Below are 22567 nucleotides of genomic sequence, written 5' to 3'. Positions count from 1 at the left end.
TTCAAATATATGTTCTGGGACTGTCCCATAATCCAGGCTTTTTGGGGTAGGGTCCATCAGGTGCTGTGGGGGACGGTCTACCTTGCGAATGTTGACACATGGGAGGCATGTGCCTTGGGGGTCTTTTGCAGGTGGAAGACAGAGGAGGTGTAGTGCAGGTTTACGTCCTTAGTCATTGAAGGGCACCGGCAGGACCCACGGAAGCAGCCTGGATAGGCGCTGTTAAAAAATGGGGGGGCGGCGGAAGAAGAAACGCTAAGAGATTAGGAAATTAGCTTCACAGTCAACTGGATGACTAACAATCTGCAGAAAGTGAATGCTGATAAAACAGAGGTGCTGGTGATCAGCAACAAAGAGTATCCCTGGAGTGATCTGTACTGGCCCCCTGAGTTGGGAACTAACCCGTCTCCTGGTGCTGTAGTAAAAAGCCTAGGGCTAAAGATCGACGTAGATCTCTCAATGGGGCCTCAAGTCTCTGCTGTCGTCGGATCTTGCATTGGTGTGTTGAGGCAGCTACGTAAGCTAGTCCCCATCTTATCTGCCTCCACCCTGCAATCGATCGTTTCCGCCACAGTTATTTCGAGACTTGACTATGGCAATGCCCTATATCTTGACCTGCCACAGAAGTTTTTGAGGAAACTGCAGGTAATACAGAACGATGCAGCCAGGCTGATCCACTCTCTGCCCAGAAACTCGCACGCAACTCCCCTGCTTCAGAAGCTACATTGGCTCCCAATGAAATTTAGAGTCCAGTTCAAGTGTCTCTGCATGGCTCATAAGGCACTCTTTGGGAATGCCCCAGAGTACATCAAACAACGTTTGAAGAGGTATGTTCCCGGAAGATCCTGGCGATCAGGAACAACCTCTAATCTGATTCAACCTAGGTTCAAACTAAAGACTAAAGGAGGCAGGGCCCTGTCTGTGCTTCTCCCACAATTGTGGAATGAACTTCCGCCCACCTTGAAGGAAGAATCACAGCTTCTACCCTTCAGAAAGAAACTAAAAACTCATCTTTTCAGAAAGGCTTTTATGATGGTTTAGGCGGTAAAACAGCTGTAGGTTTCTTTGGACATCAGTGTGTTATGTTCTTCTGTTAAGCGCTTAGAGACCGGCGGTGATAGGCGCTATACAAATATTCCATAACATAACATAACATAACAAATGAAGGGGATTCGCAAACATCCCATCTCCATGGAATGGGCACAACTCATGTTCCAATTCACACAAGAAACAACGCCTGATGGCTCCCCCGGAGCTGCACAATCTCAATCTCAAACCCCGCCCCTGTCCCCCCTAGCGCAAGAAAATGCCGGCATGTCATAACCATGGGAAATGAAGACCCGACCGTATACTAGGATTTCACCAGACTGGATCCCTGACCCATGATGGGAGAGATAGCCTCCTAAGGGCGTCACACTCCCTGATCTCCTGATGCCTCAGATACTTCATAAACAAAATGCAACCAACCACGTGATACATGATTACCACAATGCAGCATGTAGGCCCCCCGATTCCCTTCCATTCCCCTCAGTTAATTGTTCCACGTTAAACCCCCTGACTCCCCAAGCCGACACCCCAAGCATTGGTTCATAAGTTTGGGAACACAAGCAGGGGCATTTGCTGCAGAGGTGTACAGGGATAGAGTGGGGGACTAATTCTCCTTTCACGCCCTGGCGGAAACCCACACATATGTAAATGTAAATGTATTTGAGCTTCTATAGCGCACAGCTACCCGCAGTGGGTTTCCCGGCGCTTGCTTAGGGAACCCGTCCTGTATTCCCCTGTGTGATAACCCCGGCAGGGTATCCACAAGGTGAAAGCCAGGCATCCCACCGCGAGGGGCTGTTGTGGAGATTAAGCAAGCAATTGCCCAGCGTCGCAGAGTGTGAACCCATGAGTCGAGAAGGCACCGGAGCGAGAATTATCGAGTCCGTGGAATTTTTGAGCCCAAGACCCGCCGAGGCGGGGAATTGAACCCTGGTCCAGGGCCGATCTCAGATTCCGGGTCTGCCGCCTCTAACCCCTGAGCCACACTTCTCACACATACAGGCACTAGGCATTGGTCCGCCTATTATCACATATACTAGTCCACTGGAGATGTAATATCCATGTAATTATGTTGTCTCCTGCTAGAGCTTATAACAATAAGATAGAATGGATGTTCTGCAATACATTGATATGGACTGACAGCCTGTTTACTCCTGTCATCATGTATTATTGCAAATGTATAACAATCTACCATGAGAGGAAAAACTCCCAATAAAAGAAATTTCAACAAACCCCACCATTTTAGCACGTGTCCCTCTGGTAATAAGATCGAGTGATCCAAAGCTTACTTAGGAAGGGGTGGATTTGACTTAAGTAAGTAAAAGTACTTTAGGCTCAACACACACACAGGAACGCAACTACACTTAAGGTATAGCAATAGAATGTACACAAGGTTTTGTTTATGTACTAGGATCAGTGTATTTATGAAGTAAAGTGTTTAACAACTAATATCAGCATCTCTGGGGAATGCCCTGGTGCAACTTGCAGTCCAGTGTGAACATTCTAACTTGGCTTTTCAGTTAGCTCTCATCCCCTGCACTCATTTTGTTGCCTCTGCAGCACTTGGGGCCTCTGTCCACTCTTTATGTCAGTCTGCTCACCTCACCTGCACCCAGTCACTGAGCGCAAGACCAGTCACTTGGCATGGCGAGAGCAGATGCCATGATGGGCCTCTTCAGGAGATGGGGCCCTCTGCACTTCTCAGCCACCTCCTAGTGGGGTCACGCTGGCCCAGGAATCACACCACACAAAATGGGTCTTAAGAGCTCACCCAGAGATCTGCAGATCAGGGCACAACACTGGGCATCCTAGTTGGTAGACTTTTGGGCGACTGTTGTTGTCACCAAGTGCCAGTGCACCTGGATCCCTGGGCCCACTGGCAGTGAGTGCTGGAGGTATCTGTGGTTGTGATTGTAAGCGTGGGTTGCACAGGGGAAATATGTCACACTCTTAGTTGATTTCAGCTTAGATTACGAGGTTTGATGCCTCACCATTCTGATTATATTCTTTTAGGTAAACAAAGGGGCCAACCAGAACAAAAATGGAGGCAACCAGGCGCAACACGTGGGGCAGGGTCAATGTCAATAAGGCACTTACTAAAGAACTAGTAGGCAGATTCGCCCCCAGGTCCAATGTAGTGCTGGACGATATTGGTTTCTACACCCTCTATCCAGGATGCTGGGCTGTAGGATCCTGTTCTTGGCAATGTTGCCCTGTAGGCATGCCTCCAGAACTCCCTTCTCATTTCAGCAAACATGCGCTTTCCCTTATGGGTCTTCCATCAGATCTTCTAGAAGGAAGCAGTTCTTCAGGTTTGTTCTCCACCTGGCAGAGGAACAGGGTGTCAGGTTACACCAGTCCTGGAAACTAAGTGAGCCTTTCTTCTCTACACTGCTTAGCAGAACCTGGACCCAGTCAGTGAGAAATGCCTCGAACACTGACTTGACATTTCTCAGTGTGTTTCCTAGTTTGACAAATAAACATGCGTATCCCAGAGCCCAGCTCTGTTTTGGGTACATTAATGTAAAATGTAAATGTAAAATGTAAATTGATACTTGTATAGCGCACTACTCACCCGTATGGGTCTCAAGGCGCTTGTACGAATACCGCTGTGGAACCCATCCTGACTTTCCCTGTGAGGCGTCCACTCCTGGGCACCCCCAAGGTGGAGGCCAGGCATCCTTAGCGTTGTGGGGGCCGTTGTGGAGATTAAGCAAGCTATTGCCCAGAGTTGCAGAGTGGGACTCCATGATTGGAATAGGCACCGAGGCGAGAATTATCAGGTCCGTGGAATTTTGAGCCCAAGACACACCGAGGCGGGGAATTGAACCCTGGTCCCGGGCTAGACCTCTGCATCAGGGTCTGCCGCTCTAACCATTGAGCCACACTTCTCCACATTATGTAATGCATGTGGCCTCTTTCACACAGGCTGCTCAGCCATATCCTTTTGATCTGCAGACTAGACAGGAAGGTGGTTTAGCTATTGAGAGCGTAAAGTAATGGGATAAAAGGAGAGGGATCTTTCCTGTCTGGCTGAACTCTGTGCTGCATACGCCATGACTGTGTGTCAGGCTTACATCAAAGGACCTAAGAATAGTCCCAGGTTTTTCACCAAATCATATCCCTGTGTGGCAGGCTCATCTTCAGCTTCCATCTTGTCAGCTATCCACATACTGGAGGGGAAGAAAGCAAACACTCGAGAAAGTTTTAGAAGTCTAATAAATGTTTACTGCAAAAATGTTGCAAACAGCAAAATAATTTAAGTGCAGATTCACAAGTCCATGGACCAGCACCAGCCATCTGACGTTGGAAGCATACGATACGACATTTACTCCATTTTAACCTTCCTTTATACATTTTCTATAACGCTGCAAACAGAGAGTGGGATCTGTGGTTAAACTGGAAAGCTAATGAGCAGGTGTCTAGCTCTTCTCATGGGAAGAATTCAAGAAGTGCTTGAGAAGGAGATACATGGGGTACAATAGAAAGCTGATTTCACTACATTTGAGGGAATAATTGGGAGACAAAATAGAGAAGGACCTGTTTGTTTTAGGCCCTATAAACATGTCTGAGGTCGCTTAAGAGTGTGTCTTAACAGAGTGTCTGATCGCAGGCCTCACATATCGAGGGGCAAGCATATTTCCACAAATGAAATAAGCGTATTCCTCTCGGACAGAACACTTATGAAGCAACTTGGCAGTGGGCAAGTGGTTTTCACAGGAGGTGATCTAGTCCGATGTAGTCTCCAGAATACTATTTAGGACGCGGTTCACTCCCAAGCGACGACCCAGGCGGGGGGGGGAAACCAGGAACAGAAACAACAACCGACTCGATGGCCTTAAAAAGAGTGACCAGGAGTCACACAACTTGCTGAGATAGAAATCAGTGATAACCATCTCCTCCCATCGACTGAGTCAAATAGAAATTAAAACTCTACGAAAGGGAACATACTTTGTTCCCACTTATCATTCGAATCGTTTGGAGTTCGAAGTGACCTTTTTCAAATATATGCATACCCTTGGCTTTAGACATTTCTTCATAAATGTAATGGATAACCAACCACCCAGAAACAAAGGTATATTAAAAGGATTGAAATCCAAGAGTACTTACATGCGCCCAGGAGGCCACAACATTTTAGATTCTTTTGAGACCATCATTAAACACGAAATCCAAAACCTGTGTAAAGGCAAGAGGACTAAGCATTCGAATCTCACTGTTGAAGAACATGGAATTCTTGTAAATATTGCCAATATCCCTGAAATTACATGCAGTAAGGCCGATAAGAGAGGAACACTGGTGAATATGGATTCACCATTCTACCTACAAAGTGTCAACGAACACGTGTTTGACCCTTTGACTTATATGAAACTCGATAACAATCCCATTGATGAATTTGTCAAAACTTTGAAAACTATCTTAGACACAGCTGTCATGAATGGTACTATCGATGAAGATGGCAGACGTTATCTTCTAAAAGATGATCCAAGAAGCCCAAGAATTGACATGTTACCACAAATTCACAAAAAAACAGACTAAACCTCCTTTCAGACCCATCGTGTACACATGTGGAACTATCTATGAACCCATTGGCAAATACCCAGACTGTTATTTGCAGCCTCTGGTTCAACTAATGACAACCTACATCAAAGGTACTACCAATTTCATATTGAAAATTCGAACCATTGATCTTGAAGACGACCAAAACATTTTTTTGTGCACAATAGATGTCAAGTCACTTTTTTTTTGTAGAACCACCTCTGTTCGCTTATGAACGCAGCAAAAACATCAAAGAAATGCTATTTACACGCAAACCTAAAATCACTAATCATCCTAACAGAGGCACTGTTCCATGTTTTAATTGCAATAATTGCAACAACATCATCAAAGGAAATTATATAACTCACCCACGTAAAGGAAACAAATCAAATTACGGGTACCTGCTAATTGTGACACCAAAAATGAAGTTTACTTACTGAAATGCTCTTGTGGCTTGGCATTCATTGTGAAAACAGGGCGCAAAATCAAGACTAGATTGAATGAACAGAAAAGCAATGTCAGGACCAACAATATAACATCTGTTATAGCCTCACAAGTCTACAACATCAGCCAGCTCGGTTTCATGGTGTTAGAGACTGTGCTTAGCTAGGATGCTAGTTTCCAGTCCAGGGAGGACCTGGCTTGGCAGGTCCGGCTGGACTGTTCCCATGGGGCACAGGGTCAAGACTGTCTTGCATATGGCTGGGTTCAAACTGGAGTGGCATGGTGAGCAAAAGAACGATAGATTTAGGCCCAGATCTCTGTACTGGGGTGAATGTATGACATTGTTCTGCATTCTGTCCATCAACTGTTGTTTTTGCATTTGTCACCACGAGTAGGAAGGGTATGCTCAGACGTGAGTCCGGTGCTCTCCATGCCACAGGAATCAAGCTATCCTGGCTGATGTGGGCTGAAAGCCCGAAACCGGTCCTATGATGCTTGTTTCCAGCCCAGGGAGGGCCTGGCTTGGCAATTCGGGCTGGACTGTTCCCATGGGGCACTGGGTCAAACTGGAATGGCATGGCGAGCAAAAAAACAATGGATTTAGGCCTAGATGTCTGTACGGGGGTGAATGTATGGCATTGTTCTGCATTCTGTCCATCAACTGTTGTTTTGTAGCTATGGTTATGGCATCTGCTCTTGCATATGAACATGCTTCCAGAACCAAGAAAACATAGTCGCAAGCACATGAGAACTGGAGGTACATTTAGGCATTTGTTTGAAATACATTTGTAGATGAACCAAAGGGCCACAAGGAGGTGGAAAGCAGGGATGGGTTTGATTCCCTCACCAATATTGCGTTGCAGGCCGATGACACAGGGCTGACAATAGTTTTAGTCATACCGACACAGCAAGATCCATGAACACCAACGTGAGGTTGGATAGCAGAAATCTGTGTGCAATTGCACACCCTGTGCTGACCCTCCAACTCCTTCAGGGTCCTTCGTACAATACTGCTTTGTCCAGTATTATTTTTATACTTCAGAGGCTCGCTCCTGTACCAAAGACAAAGCTGATACAAAGCAACAGTAAATACATCTGTCTCTACAACATACATAGCAGCTTCAATGGTTTGAGGTAAAGCAATCTATTTAGCAGCAGAATCAGCAAGGGTATTTCCTTGAGATTCTACTTAATAAGAATTTTGAGGGACTTAACACTCGCTATTCTAAAGGAAATAGCAAAGCGCACAACAAATTCTGCACTAAAAGACCATTTTTGATTGGAATTCCAGCAGGAGTTAGAAAAGGCCTCTGTGTCAATAGGGAAGTCCAAATTCAACTAGAACTTCAAAACAATTCTATGAATCTATTAATGCAGTCTCAGTCTACTTCTCAGCAAGGACACAAGCTTTGGTAAAGGCAGCAAGCTCAGCAACGCGGGCAAATGTCACATTAAGCGGTGTCTCTCAACATTCGATACATAGTGAATACAAATTCAGTATCAAGGTCGCCTTCATCATTTCTAAGATATGGTCCGTCTAGAAAATAGTTTAATTCATAATTTGGAAACTGCTTCCTTCTGGTCAATGCCAGACTTTGCCATATGTGTGGTTGCTACAAGACAATCATGGACTTACCCTTTCTCGCTGGTGAGCATTAGAAATGTCGGGTTTAGAGTGAGCATAGGACTTGGGTGATGTGCAAGGCAGACAACACAAGGATTTCCTATCGGGTAAACTTGGCAGTGGAAAGACGTTGGGTCTTGGTAGTGAGGAGAGCAACAGCAGAATGAGGAACAGCCACAATTAAGGCCGTAATGTTGTTATTACAAATGAAATGGTATACCTCATACTGTATCAGTCAGTGTGTGGTCACTCTGTAACAGTTTATTACAGCAGCATAATAAATTGCCAGTGCAGATAAGTCAGGGAGAATGTAGATAATCATGCTGAATATGTTTTTGGGATATCAACAAAGGGGTATCAAAGTCTTACCAATCCAAACTCCACAATTGCATTAAAGAGACATGTTGTAATCCATGAGGTCCTTCATGAAAGTTTCTAAGTCTTTCGGACCATCAAAAATCTACAGAAGATCCTCATACATAATCTTCAGTTTCGCTGGGCCCACAAATCAGTAAGGGATATTGATAGAGCTGAAATCTGATCTCAAGTTTAGAAACCTCTTCCTCCTAATCGCCACTGGCCAGGCATAGTCTTGAAGATCCCGATTTTGTGGCCGTTCCGTGTCAAAGATTTCAATTTACTCATTCGGTCAAGGATTATTTCTGCGTGATGATATCGGAGCTGACGAAAGATCATAGGTCTCTTGTTTTGTTGGGTCAAAGATCTCCTGGTGGGGATCCTATGGGCTCTTTCTATTTTAAAGTCCTTTGTGAAGGGTAATCTAAGCTCTTTTGGTATCCTTGACTTAACTCCAGCAAGGTGACACAGGACTGTGCCTCTTTTTCAGAGCCATCCAGAAGGCCAAGTAACCATAAGTTACCGCTTCTGTTCCTATCTTCCAGATAAGTGAACTCTTTCTCCAGTGAGGCTGTTTTCTAAGCCATTTAGTCGGATTGTTTAGTCAGGATGTTCCGGATATCTTCTGTTCTGCCAATCCGCGATTTTGCTTCCTCTAGTCCATTGGTTAGAGACTTGACATACCATCGCAAGCCAGATAGTTCAGCTTGTAGGACGTCCATGTTCAATTTTGTGCATTGCGTAAGATCATGAGTAGAGTTTGCATGATGAATGCTATCAGATGCTTTTGATTGGGCAGTCTGGAAGAGGTGGGTCCTGGTTTGTTCTTTTTGACCCAGATTCTTTCATGTCCTTTGTTTGCCTGCCCATTTCAGAACACGCCATGGGGAGTGATAGTACAAAGTACAAATCAACAGTTGAGATTACAAATAGAGTAATGTGCGCCTGCAAGAGGATGATGAGATGACCAAACCAGCTGCCGGGTAAGACAGAAGGTGATTTCTGGAATCAAAAGGAAGTTCCAGTTGAGGTATGTCATCAGTGAAGTTTCAGGGTACCGCTGAAGATGGAACTTAAACAGCAGTGTAAGACAGTTAGTTGTGTATATTTATCTGTACGTGTGGGGAATGTTCTAAGATATTAAGCTAGAAAGTATTCTCCCAAGCAACCTTGTTTTGAGGATGTCAGTGCACTGAGATTTTTATGATGGCATTCCACCCTTGCAAAAATGCGTTTAGTTGAACTGCTGGTCGGTGTCTTCCCCAGGCTATGTCCCTTTAGCAGTGATCGAAGGAACTCTCAGCAGAAACAGAGGGAGGACCTGTAGTTGTAGTCGCTAGATGGTGAATTATTTGAGAGTGCCACACGGGTTGGTGCAAGGTAGCTTGCAGATGCTTTGGAGGCAGGATCAGTCCCGGAGTATTGGTGTGATGGAAGGAACAGAAGAGCATGTGTAAAAAACACTCACCCGCTCATATTGGCGATCTTGGCCTGCTCAAAAGAGGGGTAAGAAATAAACCCCATCCTGGTTGCAATCCCGTTATAGTACTGTTGAAGCATGGAAGCCTTGCAGTATGTGCTGGGTAATGCCTCACGGCTCCATCTTGTCCATTGCTGCGCAAAGACAGTAGTGGCTGCACCGGGTAAAGAGCACTCAGTTGTGTGGTGATTCCAGGCTCGAGAATAGTCTGGGGTGGTTGTGGGTTACAAGGCAGTGAGCTGATTGTTAGTTCCAGGGCATTAGAGATGAGAAACCGCCATTCATTCTCTGCCTCATGCGGAGCTGCAAATCTAGGTGGCCATTTTCCTTGGGCTCAAGCCACGTCCCCACAAGAGTATCCTTTAGAATATACTTTTACAGAGCGCATTAACCATGAAACCACTGTCTAAAATACCCTGCCATTCTGAAGAAAGTTGGTACAGTTACCAGATGTGGTAATCTTGGATGGATTTAACACATTCTGTCAAAAGATGGCTCTTTATCGCTGACATATCATGACCTAAAAATCGTACAGTGGGAAAACAGAATTAAACTTTTGCTATGGTGGATTTTCCAGGAAACTAAAATATCTAAACTCTTCTTTCAAGCTTGGGAAACATTGAAGGAGACCCTGTAAATTTTTGAGGAATCCTTCTCCACGCCAGTTAAGATTGGCTGAATATGAATGTGGAGAGAAACTGACTCTCTGTGTGAATGCGTTTGGAAAAGAAGGTGGAGCATACATCCACCATGGCGAACCATTGATCATTAATGGGAGTACAGGAAAGGATGGTAGCAGGTACGTGGACCACAGAGAAAGTAATGATAACCACATTGTTAATGGCTCTCAAATCTTGGATGAATCTGTTCACATTGATCTTTCCCACCTTTTGATATGGAAAATAGGAGTATTGCATCTGGGAATAATCCGTAACAAGACACCCAGTTTGATAAGGCTCACAATGGCTGGTCTAATTCCTGCATCAACTTCAGGCTTTAGGGGGTACTGGGGAATATGAAGCCCCTTTTGCATCTGATTTATGTATATCCTCAGTAGTTCAGTTGCTAAGATGCACCCCACATAATTAGTCCTTGTGAACACTAATGTGGAGCAAGCACTTCTGTCTCAGTTCAAGAAGTCTTTATTCGATTAATTCATCATAAAAGACATAAAAACACTATACACAAGAAACATATAAAACCAGTATTTAATCATCGGCATCGAGTTGACTTCTTACAGAGCTATACAAAAGTTTAAAAAGGTGTCGAGCACGACCATACTACCACAGTATATGCAAAATTTAAACAATCGCCACTAAATTATTTTTAATAAACCTACATCTGATCACTCAAGCCCACCCGAGAAACTTAGCAACCCCCACAACAATAAGCGGATCCAGATTAGTTTTTAACAGTCTCAGGGCTTCAACAGCCGATCTGGTGCCTAGTTGTCTACATACTGGTTTGAGCCATTTGGTTCTGGGGGCTGAGTATAGTGGGCATACATACAAAAAGTGATTCAGACTTTCCCCGATGCCGTGACAGTTAGCGCAAAACCCCGATCTATCAGTTCCCCACTTTTTGGTAAAGTCCCCTATGGGAAGTGAACCACATCTAAATTGAAAAAAAAGTTTGCGGTCCAGGGGTTTAGTAATAATTTCCCAATACCCTTCTAACTTGGGGGAATCTTTATGTACCATAAACAGTCCAGAAAGACTGCTCGTGCTCGTTTTTAAGAAAATGTTGTGCGTCACCCATTCCCAGTAACATTTTTTAAGCTCATTTTTTGATGGGAATTTGGCTGTCTCGGGCGAAGTCCACAACTCACCTAGGCCCAGAGATTGTAAGGTGGCCCTAAGATCTCTAAACCATCCAATTTTAGTGGCACCAGGACTATTTTTTACCTCCAGACAAGCTTCTGCGTAATGGTGTAGTTCTGGCGTCGTCCACAGGCGTCGCCAGAATGATAAAGGTCGAAGTCTTGCTTGGTCGACCACCGAGTGACACCCCAGATCAAGTAAAAGGGGGATTAGTGGTGTTGACTGAGGCAGACCTGTTGCCATCCTTAAGAACTTGTTTTGGGCATGTTTCAAAGAGTCCAGATTGCATCCACCCCATAGCTCAGCGCCATATAACACCGCTGATAAAACCTTTCCTCCATAGACATAGGCTTCGTAAATGACCCTTTATGTTCCTTAATCAAGGCTCCGCCCAACTGTTGATGTTTCAGGGACATGAGCTCGATCTGGTGGGTCCAGCTCAAAGTGTCACTAAAGGTAACTCCCAGGTAGGTGAAGTACTTTGTCTGCTCCAGGGGGGTATCCCCCATGGTGACCCTAGCCTTAACCTGTCTATGCCCCCTTAAAACCATGAATTTAGTTTTGGCCACGTTCACCTCCAGCTCATGTTCGCTGCAGAAACTCTCAAACCTCGACAGTGCGTGCTGTAGGCCCTGTCTAGTTCGTGAAATCAAGAGAGTATCGTCAGCGAACATGAGCAGGGGGATTTTCATGCCAGCCAAACTGGGAGCATCCGTGGAAAAGCCATCAAAGTACTTGGTAACTCTATTAATATATAGAGAAAACAAGGTGGGTGCCAAAACACATCCCTGTCTGACACCTTTCGACACAGGGAAGTTCCTTGTCACCTCTCCGGGTTTGCCCCATCTTACAAAAGCATAAGTCTCTGCGTGAAGGTTAACTATAAGGCGGACCAGAATAGGAGGCATGCCCATTTCTAGTAGGCAATTCCAGAGCCCGGCCCTCGGGACAAGGTCAAACGCAGACCTAAGGTCTACGAATGCCGCGAATAAATTTCCTTTACCCAGGGTAACTGTCTTCCAGTGCAGGAGCATAAAGCGAAAAGCCTGATCCAGGGTGCTTACATGGGGTCTAAACCCTGCTTGGAGGGGGGTGAGAACGTTAAACTCCTCAATCCATGCCTGGACCCTAGATAGAACAAGTCGAGATACTATCTTCTGTACCGCATCAATAAGACTGATCGGCCGGTAGTTCGATGGAACCGACCGATCACCCTTTTTAAAGATGGGCAAGATCTCGGCACCAGCCCATGAATCAGGTACCTTGGCGCCCCTAGCCAGCGTGTTTGCCAAATGCAATAGATACGGTACCCATAAGTCTTGATCCTGCTGGAAAATATCTGCTGGGATACAGTCCGGACCGGGCGCTTTGCCCCTGGGGATGGCATTCAAGACATTTTCAACTTCTTTGGCTGAAAACACAAGGGTATCAAAGGTTAATGGCCAACTAATGGGAGCTTCCCCAGCCCTAAGACACCTAAACTGTTCCTCAAAGTGGGACACCCATTTTAGTTGATCAACAGAAGCGGGGCTGGGACGATCATCCTGGGACTGTCCCCATCTGAGGAGATGCCAAAACTGCTGGAGGTTCCTAGAGCCGCAGGCCTCAGCTAGGAGAGCCCATCGCTCATCATCCCAGGCGGCTTTAGCCCGCCGTTTAACTTCATTATAAGCCTTCCTGCTGGTTTTGATTAGGGCTGGGTTCTTAGATTTTAAAGCTTTGAACAAAAGTGAATGGGACTTGCCGCACTCTTCATTAAACCAATTAGCAGGTTTCCTCGCCTTTCCTAAACCCTTATTGGCTACATATTTAACAAATAATGTCTTTAGGGACAAAAACAGACTGGCATGAATGTCGGAAATTTTAGGGATTGTCCGATTCAGATTATCACACTTATCAAGTTCCCTTAGAGAATTAGAAACCAGAGTTCTTATTTTACTACGTGCATTCACATCTATAGCTACCTTTGGCCAGCGAACCCTCCTCATATCATTAGTTAATACCATGGCCTCTTGAACGGGATTGGGTTGTCGCACAATCGGCCCGGCAAAACTAAAGTCCTTCAGTTCTGCTATGAGTGGTTCGTGATCACTTTCTGGTCGTGGTTTATTTGTCATATCCGATACTATGGGCCACATGGTTGTGTCGACTAGGATATAATCAATGCGACTACTATGCCTGCCATTGAAGAATGTTGGGTTACCCAACCTATCCGATCTTGTACGACCATTTAGGGCACGCAGCCCCCAATTCAGACATAAACCTTTGATGAAAGTGGCACCTTGGGACCACTTAGTGATCGGAGGTAGCTCTAGTTGTGGAATACCCCACATCATGTCCTCTGCCTCAGTTAGCAACCCGTCCTCCCTGCTTAGAGGTTCAAAACAAGTATTAAAATCACCCATTACAACCACATGACCCAATGGTTGGGTAGAGCCAAGGAATTCATCTAAACATGTTAAGGTGGTTGATACACGACCACCCGGAGTTCCTCTGGCATATACATTAAACAACATAATGTCCAGCCCACAATTAGATTTCATGCTAATTATTAAAATATCAGGGCAATCAATATAAATTTCCTTCACAGAGACCCCTACAGTTTGACGAACCCAAGTAGTAAGGCCCCCCATGGCCCTGCCTCTTTGGCCTCCAACTGCAGGTTTATTAAAGCTCAGGAAACCTGGGAGAAAAACTGGAAGGGTTGACCATGTCTCCTGAAAAGACCATACATCACATTGACGGATGAAGTCAGCCCAGTCAGGTATACATATACAGGATTCTATACCAGCCACATTCCAACATCCCAAAGTAGTACCCTTAGCACAAGCTTGAACACACAGGACTTTTGTGTCTATAGGGAGGGGTTCACAGGGTTGAAAGGAAGATTCTTCAGACGGGGGTGCCTCTATGAACGACCCTTCCCTTGTCGAGCATATTAACCCAGCCTGAGCAGCTTGCACAGGAGATGTGCCCGTGGGAGAAACAACCATAGATTGCAGTGGGGCAAGAGACAGTGATGATATGACTAGCTCTCTTGAGTAAACTAAACATCCCTCCTCACCACACTGGTGTGTGACTTTAGAACTTACAACATTACATGGAAGGATGCTCGTGTCATCTCCCACACACGGAGTGTAAGGGTCGTCATCACTTTTCTCTAGTGCTTGTCAATCATTAGACGACAGCCCTTCTGACATATCACTAGACATGTCCGGTTTATCGGCAATTGGTTGTCGGTTTGTTCCGCATCTTCCCTGCTCTGCAGTACACCGAGTACACTCAGTGTGGTGTACAGAAAACAGTGCAGTACAATTTACACAAGATATCACCGCTCAACAGATTAGCAGGGGAAGTAGGGCTTAAGAAGAAAGCATGCTTGTCTCGTGGGACCAAGGGTTCTGGAGGCAGGACTAGAAACATGGTGTGGTGCCCGCTGATATGAAATACTGTCTGCATCTATGGACTAGCCCATGTGAGGTAGTGAAGGAAATTCAAAGTTTTTAAGGCCAGAGGAGCTTTCGCCGGTATCATTGAGGCAAGTAGTAGGTTTCCTCTTCTTCATACAATCAAGATAAAGACCATCTGGATCTACAGGAATCAAAGTGTTCTGGATACAGTCAGCAACTCTCCAGCTGTCCTAATATTCAGGATATGGGTTTTGTGTGATCTAATTAAATTCTGAAGGGTCAGACCGACGGAGTGGAATTGAAGCAACATTAGGATAATCTCTTTTCCAGTGTCCTTGTTTCCAGCAATCGAAATGCAACCCTCTCACTCCAGGAGCTTTATCCTACCTCTTCCATTTCCCCTCCTTCCTGTCCCCCTTTTTGCTCCCCTGGTACTGGAGCTCCTCAGTCCCTCCCCTTCACAGAATGTTGCAGATGATGTTATTTTGGAGACATTACTTCAGTTCCTGCACAAAAACAGCACCCACAGTGTCCTGAGCTATCCCTGCCAGATGGGCAATATCCCAATACCTCTCAAACACATCCTTAAGTCTAACCATCAGAATGCAGACTAAGAAGTGTACAAAATAAAAAAAAAACAAAGCAACAACTTTTCCCGTCTTTGCACCCGGGATGTGTAACAGCATCCCCAAATCTATCAGGACTGCTCCAACGCTGCTCCAAGTTAGGAAAGAGTTGAAGACTCACCTCTTTAAAAAAAAAAAACACACAACATCTCAATGAATGAAGCAGCCAGCGACCCATCTTCTTCTATTTACTCTTTGAATGTATGCTCGTCTTCCACCATGTATAGGGCTCTGCTGCCTTTCGCTTATGCTTGTCCTATAGAATTACGATGTACATGCACACATGATTCTTGTGCGCACCAGCATAGGTCGTTGGCAGTAGGTGATTAAGGTGAAAAGGTTTATTTTTCTGTTGAAGTGGCAATAATAATAATGATCATGTACACTTCTGTAGTCTACTACATCCTTTATAATGAAGAAAGCAGAAACAATGGTCATAATTATGGTGATGATGATGAACATAATTACAATGATAATTTGAAAGATGATGATAATGAATCTGATGATGATAAATATGATCTGTTGATGACCATCTTCAATAACAATTCTAATATGGCATTGCCTTTCTTAAAGCTTGATTTCCTTTGATCATTTTTGCCTTTTTTCAATTCACACATTCTGCAGCCCCCTTTGTAGTCCTTGCCCCGGAAGGTCCAGTCGCAGCCACCGTCGGTGGGGATGCCCTGCTGACCTGTCGCCTGTCACCTGGCCTCAGTGCCCAGGGCATGGAGATCCGGTGGTACCGGAAGCACTCTGATTCCATCGTTCTGCTGTACCGGAAGGGGACAGAGCACGAGGATCATCAGTTGCCGGAGTATCACGGCAGGACTCAGTTGCTCACGCATGCAATTGTTAACGGCAGCGTGACATTAAGGATCCACCCTGTGAGAGTCAAGGATGAAGGAGAGTACAGGTGCTACTTCGATTCGGACACATATCATGACGAGGCTGCGCTGGAGCTCATGGTCACAGGTCAGTGGATGGTCGCTGAATGTTCTTGGTGTCTACACAATACTCTCTTTAAGATTGACAGGAGGGTTCCATACATGATGTCCCTACTCTTGCTGGAAATCCTACGTTCATTAGGGCGCAGATATTGACTGTAAAATAGGACACCGGGGTAGTTGATGCATTTTGTTGCCTCCTATAACACTGTGGACTGCTTTTAGCCTCTTACTAGAAAAAAGTGGTGCTTGAAATGCTTAACATTTTCTCATCCACTGATAATTACTCTGGACCCCATTCCAGTCATTTATTTTTTAATTCACTGTGCTTGTTCAGGCAGGGGCGAATGATAAGCAACAGAGTCTTGGTCCCGCTACAATGGGGAAGTCCCGCCCGAACTGCAGGGAGGTATGATAAACAAAAGAATCTTGGTCCTGCTCCAATAGGGGAAGTCCTGCCCGAACTGCAGGGAGGTATGATAAACAAAAGAATCTTGGTCCTGCTCCAATAGGGGAAGTCCTGCCCGAACTGCAGGGAGGCATGATAAACAAAATAATCTTGGTCCTGCTCCAATACGGGAAGTCCTGCTCGTACTGCAGGGAGGTATGATAAACAAAAGAATCTTGGTCCTGCTCCAATAGTGGAAGTCCTGCTCGAACTGCTGGGAGGTATGATAAACAAAAGAATCTTGGTCCTGCTCCAATAGGGGAAGTCCCGCCTAAACTACCAGGAGGTATGATAAACAAGAGTATTGGTCCTGCTCCAATAGAGGAAGTCCAACCCGAACTGCAGGGAGGTATGATAAACAAGAGTCTTTGTTCTCCTACAATAGGGGAAGTCCCACCCAAACTTCCGGGAGGTATGATAAACAAGAGTCTTGGTCCTGCTCCATTAGGGGAAGTCCATCCCGAACTGCAGGGAGGTATGATAAACAAGAGTCTTGGTCCTGCTCCATTAGGGGAAGTCCATCCCGAACTGCAGGGAGGTATGATCAACAAAAGAATCTTGGTCCTGCTCCAATAGGGGAAGTCCCGCCTAAACTGCCGGGAGGTATGATAAACAAGAGTCTTGGTCCTGCTCCATTAGGGGAAGTCCATCCCGAACTGCCGGGAGGTATGATCAACAAAAGAATCTTGGTCCTGCTCCAATAGGGGAAGTCCCGCCTAAACTGCCGGGAGGTATGATAAACAAGAGTCTTGGTGCTGCTCCAATAGGGGAAGTCCATCCCAAACTGCAGGGAGGTATGATAAACAAGAGTCTTGGTGCTGCTCCAATAGGGAAAGTCCAGCACAAGCTGCTAGTTCCTGTCACCACTAATTGTGAAAACAAGGAGCCGCAGCCGGTCTCGGCCTACTTCCGCCTCCGCCCCCAGGGCAACTACCAAGTTTAGAATGCTTTCGAGCGGCGTCACACCCCAAACACCCCTGCTGAAGCTACGCTCATTGCTCCTGGACTTAGTACTATCCGGGGGTATAGCAGTACGGTCACGTACAACACAGCGGCCTGGATTCCCTGCCCTATGATCACTTTAAGTGTATTGTTACTGCGTGCACTCTTCATTCTTCCTACAAGAAGTCTTGATGGCAGAGTGGTCAAATCGGTGCATGTGGGCTCAAACTTTCTAGTTGTCACCTTTTACAAATAATTTCATCAAGTGACTGATGACCCTCTGCACTAAGCCTGCGTCACAAACAGGGGGCGGTGCAGGCAAATTAACAGGGCGGGGCTGAGGCAGAGCCAAGCCATGGGTTTGGATTGACTCTAAGAGTCTGTGCATGGGCCGAGATGTGAAAATGTGCGGCATGTAGGTTGTGCATGAAGCATAGTGTGATACAATCTCTTCACAATTAAAAAAACGAGTATTTCTTTACCATGCAGAAGCGTTTCACCTCAAAACATAAGATTCTATCACTACAGAGACAGACATTTATTAAAAATGATATTTTAAGTATTCAAGACTCTTCTCCCAACGACAAAGCTGTTGGTGAACTATGAGGCCAGTCAGTAGTCCTGGAAACCCTAAACATGGCCCAGATGCTTATGGATGAAACAACATTACAGTCTATTGAATAATTTATAAGGGGTGATTTAAAGCACACACTCTGAACTGAAGTACTTAAAAGTGTGCTCATATGCGATAATGAAGGAATAGGAGGCTACGTGAAAGGAAATATTTGCTGAAGATAAAACAATTTGGACAAGCAGGGGAACCGATATTGATTTGGTTATCTGGTTTAACATTTTAAAAGTCAGCTACCAGATGGGTCCGTGTACATCTCTGTCTCCTGTTTACATCGCAGCGCACTGTCTTGTTGTTCATTCTTGGTTCACAGCGAGAAAAACTGACTCAAAGAATACAGACCTGACTCAGGACCCCCCCAGACCCAACTACTAAGCCAAGAATGTATTTATTTAGGGGGTGGTTGGGGGTCACACCCCAAGTACCCATCCCCCCTGAAGCTATGAACTGCTCCTGATGTTGTCACTCCGAGTGAAGCTAGCAAATGCTTGCCCTAGGCTGACCCGTTGACCCATGCTATATGTGTAGGAGACCGAAGAATAATGGAAATGATACAACTGTCCAATGGATGACGAGTTGTCTGAAAGCCCCTAAAAGTAAGCAAAGTGTCTATGTAATTTAGTAAAATCAAAAGGCCTTGTCTAAATATACTTGCAGCACGGTGTCATCACCTTACTATACAGATTTCTTTTTAGTTATGCAAGCTATGGCCCTTATATCACAATGGTGTTGTAGCTGGATAAACTACGAACCCCAGCTCAGTGATGCACATTTGGTTGGGTGATCTACATGCCTTGGTGCATATGTATACCTATAATAGTGAGTTATGTACCTCAGAGCACAGATTTATTGCACACTATACTTTTTTTCCCAATTCTTTTTATTAAACCAGTGTCAGCATTTCAAAACTGCTACATATACATATTTTGAGGTACATGTTTCCCTGATGATTTACACAATCTGCAACTCGTATACATCATTGTAAGGAGAAGTCATGTGTCTCAGAAGAGATAGCTCCATTGTAAATAGAAAGGGTAGTTTGTGAGCCGGGATTATGTGGTAAGGCCTCTAACATAATCTGTGCGAGTGGAAAAGGTGCGTGCATTATAATTGGTTTTAGAGAGTGTACAGCCTTATAGGCATACAACTTGCGCTTCTCAGGCCTGGTGGGCGCGTGTCAATGAGGTGTAATGACCTAGCTGTGTATGCCTCTCCGCCGACGCCGGAAAGCGGGTACGTGATACATGCGTTGCAGGTAGTGCCTTTGGTGAAGGTCGTTATATAAAGGAGCAAGATTCGGATAAGTTGATATTCATAGCGTCTTAGCAACTAGAAAAACTTTGTAAAAAGTAATAGACCTCTAGGTCACAACCATGTAAGAAAGAGAAAAGAAAGAATAAGAAAAGAAAAGGAAAAACCAAAGTGGGCGCGCATGTGGCATATTTATGTGTTGGTGTCAGCGTGTGTCTCCAGTCCCGGGGGGTGGCCGGCGCGGGGGCCAGGAGATCAGGAAGACGGCTACTATCTTGTGCTTCCTAGAGGAGAGTAGGCTGGTGACTGTGTCCCAAGCATGTCAGCACAGCGGTCCCGCGGAGCTGGAATATTCAGTGAGTGGATCTGGCACGCGGCTACATGCTATGATTGAAAAGGGTTTTATGCAGATACCAGTTATGTACCAATCGTGGAAGCCTATGTAGCTCCCCTATCCTTCCTGTCTGCCTGGCGAGGCTGGAAGCGATTGTGTCTGGTCAATTCCTCTGCTGAGGCACGCTCTGTGGAAGGACTTCAGGGTGTCGTCCCAGATTTGCGCAATTGGGTATTTTAGTAATCCTGTGTTTTCCTCTCTGTGAAGGATTACACTTTCCGCCCTCGCCCAGTTATCGAAGGAAGTGCACCAGTATGTTGCCTGTGGGGGTTCGCTGCGTTTCCAATGTTTAGTGATTAGTCTCTTCGCCGTGATCAGCCCAAGGTCCCAAAATCTAGACAGGACTTTATTTAAATTCGTCCTCTTGTACAGGCCTAGTATGCATGTCTCCCACGTGTGTCGCAGCTCCTCTCCTACGCCCTCCGATAGCACCTCCGTCACAGTTTGCCAGTACGTCTGCAGTGTGGGGCACGACCACATCATGCGGAGGAAGTCCGCACCTACGAGGGAGCATCTCGGGCACGCAGACTTTGTGACCTCAAAATATCTATTAATCTTGTCAGGCGACAGATATGCGCGATGGATGATATAGAGTTGGATGAGTTTGACACGGGAATTGCGAGGGATGTTGGTGGCGCCTGTAGCTTCGGTCCCATTCCAACCCCCCTCCCCGTACCGTCTATAGCAGGGGTCTCCAAACCGGTCCTGGAGGGCCGGATCTATGCCAGATTTTTAAAATTACTACATGTATCTCAATGGGGATATCCAAAAAATCTGGCATGGATCCGGCCCTCCAGGACCGGTTTGGAGACCCCTGGTCTATAGTCTACCCACAGCTGACAAATTTGCTCCCATTTCTTGGGGCATCCCCTGCTTTCATGAATTGTCCTTTCAGCCGCACAACACACTGTGTACTTTTGATGTCAGCTGTCCACTGTCCATATTAAACTTCGAATTCTAAAAGAAGCATGCTAGGATGCTTGGAACAAGAAGGGGAAAGTGATGTTTCGTCTGCATTCAGTGTTCTGGTGGTTCGTCTGCAGTACAATCACAGCTACTGCTTCCTGGTGAGGTGAAAAAACGTTGACAAGGAGCCACCTCCGCCGAAATGAACCTGGGAAAGGCAGTGCTGAGATGCAATCTACCTCAGACAATCTGCAAATAACTACCTTCCATTCAAAACAAAGTTTACCCACCACAGAAACAGTGCCAGAGTTGCTGCATCGAAAGCTCGCACATTTTCTTTTTTTTGATTTAAAGATTTTATTGAAAAATAAAAGTGGCATATACATTGGCAGTTGTTACACAGTGCGTTTTGTTATCTCTTTTCCTTGGCCTGTTGCAGAAGAGAAGAGAAAGAAAAACGAGAAGAAGAAAGGGGGGGGGGCGGGGGGGGTCAGTGTGGCTTCTTTAAGTGTTCGTCGAGTGGTTCCCACATGAGCTCTTTGGGAGTATGTTCTTTCGAGAAGTTGCCTGTAATGTTATCTGCTCCTCTTAGGAAGGTGACCCAGTTGATCCATGTCTTGAAGTTTGCTTTCGCCGTGTTCTTCCAGTTCGTTAAGATTATCTTTAGGGCCGCTGTGAGAAGCAGGTCTAGTAGATCTCTTTCTTCCCTACTGTTCAGGTTCGTCGTTACATGCCCTGTCGCCAAGGTCACATAGTTGATAATTAAGTCACCTAGGTTCCTTTAAGGGATGGCAGAAGCCAGAACTAGCCGCCCCTTGCAGCTGCGACCACTTCTCTGTGCAGGACACCATGCACTTCATTATGTTCTGTAGTTTATATCACGAGCAGAGAAAAAAGCACTTACTTCCATTGCTAAAAAACGCTGGGTTCACACAGGTGAGACCCGCGTTGCTCTATCTACAGCTAATGGCTAACCCATGTATTGCATTTGGTCTTGCAAATTTTTTGGTCGCGGCAGCTAGGGCGAAAGTTGCTGGTCAATCTTCGCCCTAAAAGTTTATTAAATGTATGAAATTATAGTATAGGCATGGTTTTTACATATACATACCTTTTTATCTAAGTGTAAATAGTATTTTAAATGTGTATTGATATAATGTATACTTTTTTTTTTAACGTGTTGTTCTAATGCTTTTTCTCTTTGTATGACTTTAATAAGTCGAATAAAGATATTCTGACTGACTGATAATTAAGTCTGTTTTGAGCATGTCGTTTATGAATGCGTTTATCTGGGCCCAGAACTTCTTGACTTTGACGCATCCAAAGATGAGGTGTTCAAGTGTACCCTCCTCCTTCTGGCAGTTCCAGCAGTCGCCTGATTCTGCTATGCCGCTTTTATGGAGCCTGGATGGGGTCCAGTAGGCTCTGTGGAGCAGCCAGTATTTTGTTTGTGCCAGTTGTGGGGTGATTTTGTTTTTTGTAGCTGAACACCACATTTGCGCCTGTTCCTTTTCGTTTAGCTGTCTGCCTAGGAGTGTTGCCCATGAGTTTGTTGTCTTCTTGTTTAGAGACAAGGTGGTCGGGGCGATTAGTTTGTAGATCTTCGCTGTCTGGTGGCCTGCCGAGTTTAGCATTTGCACGTACCTGACGATGCCCGGTTCCTCTCGAGTTAGGTTTGCTCTAGTTATGGCAGTTCTTATCTTCAGAAAT

At 45.4% G+C, this 22567-nt stretch overlaps 1 protein-coding gene across 1 annotated transcript in view; it reads left to right on the top strand.

Annotated features, from left to right (window-relative positions):
• Window positions 1–22567, top strand: part of LOC147665157 (butyrophilin subfamily 1 member A1-like) — a 99785-nt gene that overhangs the window by 2233 nt on the left and 74985 nt on the right. The window contains exon 2 of the mRNA XM_086949727.1: window positions 15969–16316. Coding sequence (XP_086805853.1) covers window positions 15969–16316 — 348 coding nt within the window. The remainder of the gene's footprint in view (window positions 1–15968; window positions 16317–22567) is intronic.

The sequence above is a fragment of the Lissotriton vulgaris genome, unplaced genomic scaffold (assembly GCF_964263255.1).
Source record: "Lissotriton vulgaris unplaced genomic scaffold, aLisVul1.2 SCAFFOLD_654, whole genome shotgun sequence".
NCBI lineage: Eukaryota > Metazoa > Chordata > Amphibia > Caudata > Salamandridae > Lissotriton > Lissotriton vulgaris.
This window is presented reverse-complemented; position numbering and strand designations above follow the sequence as displayed.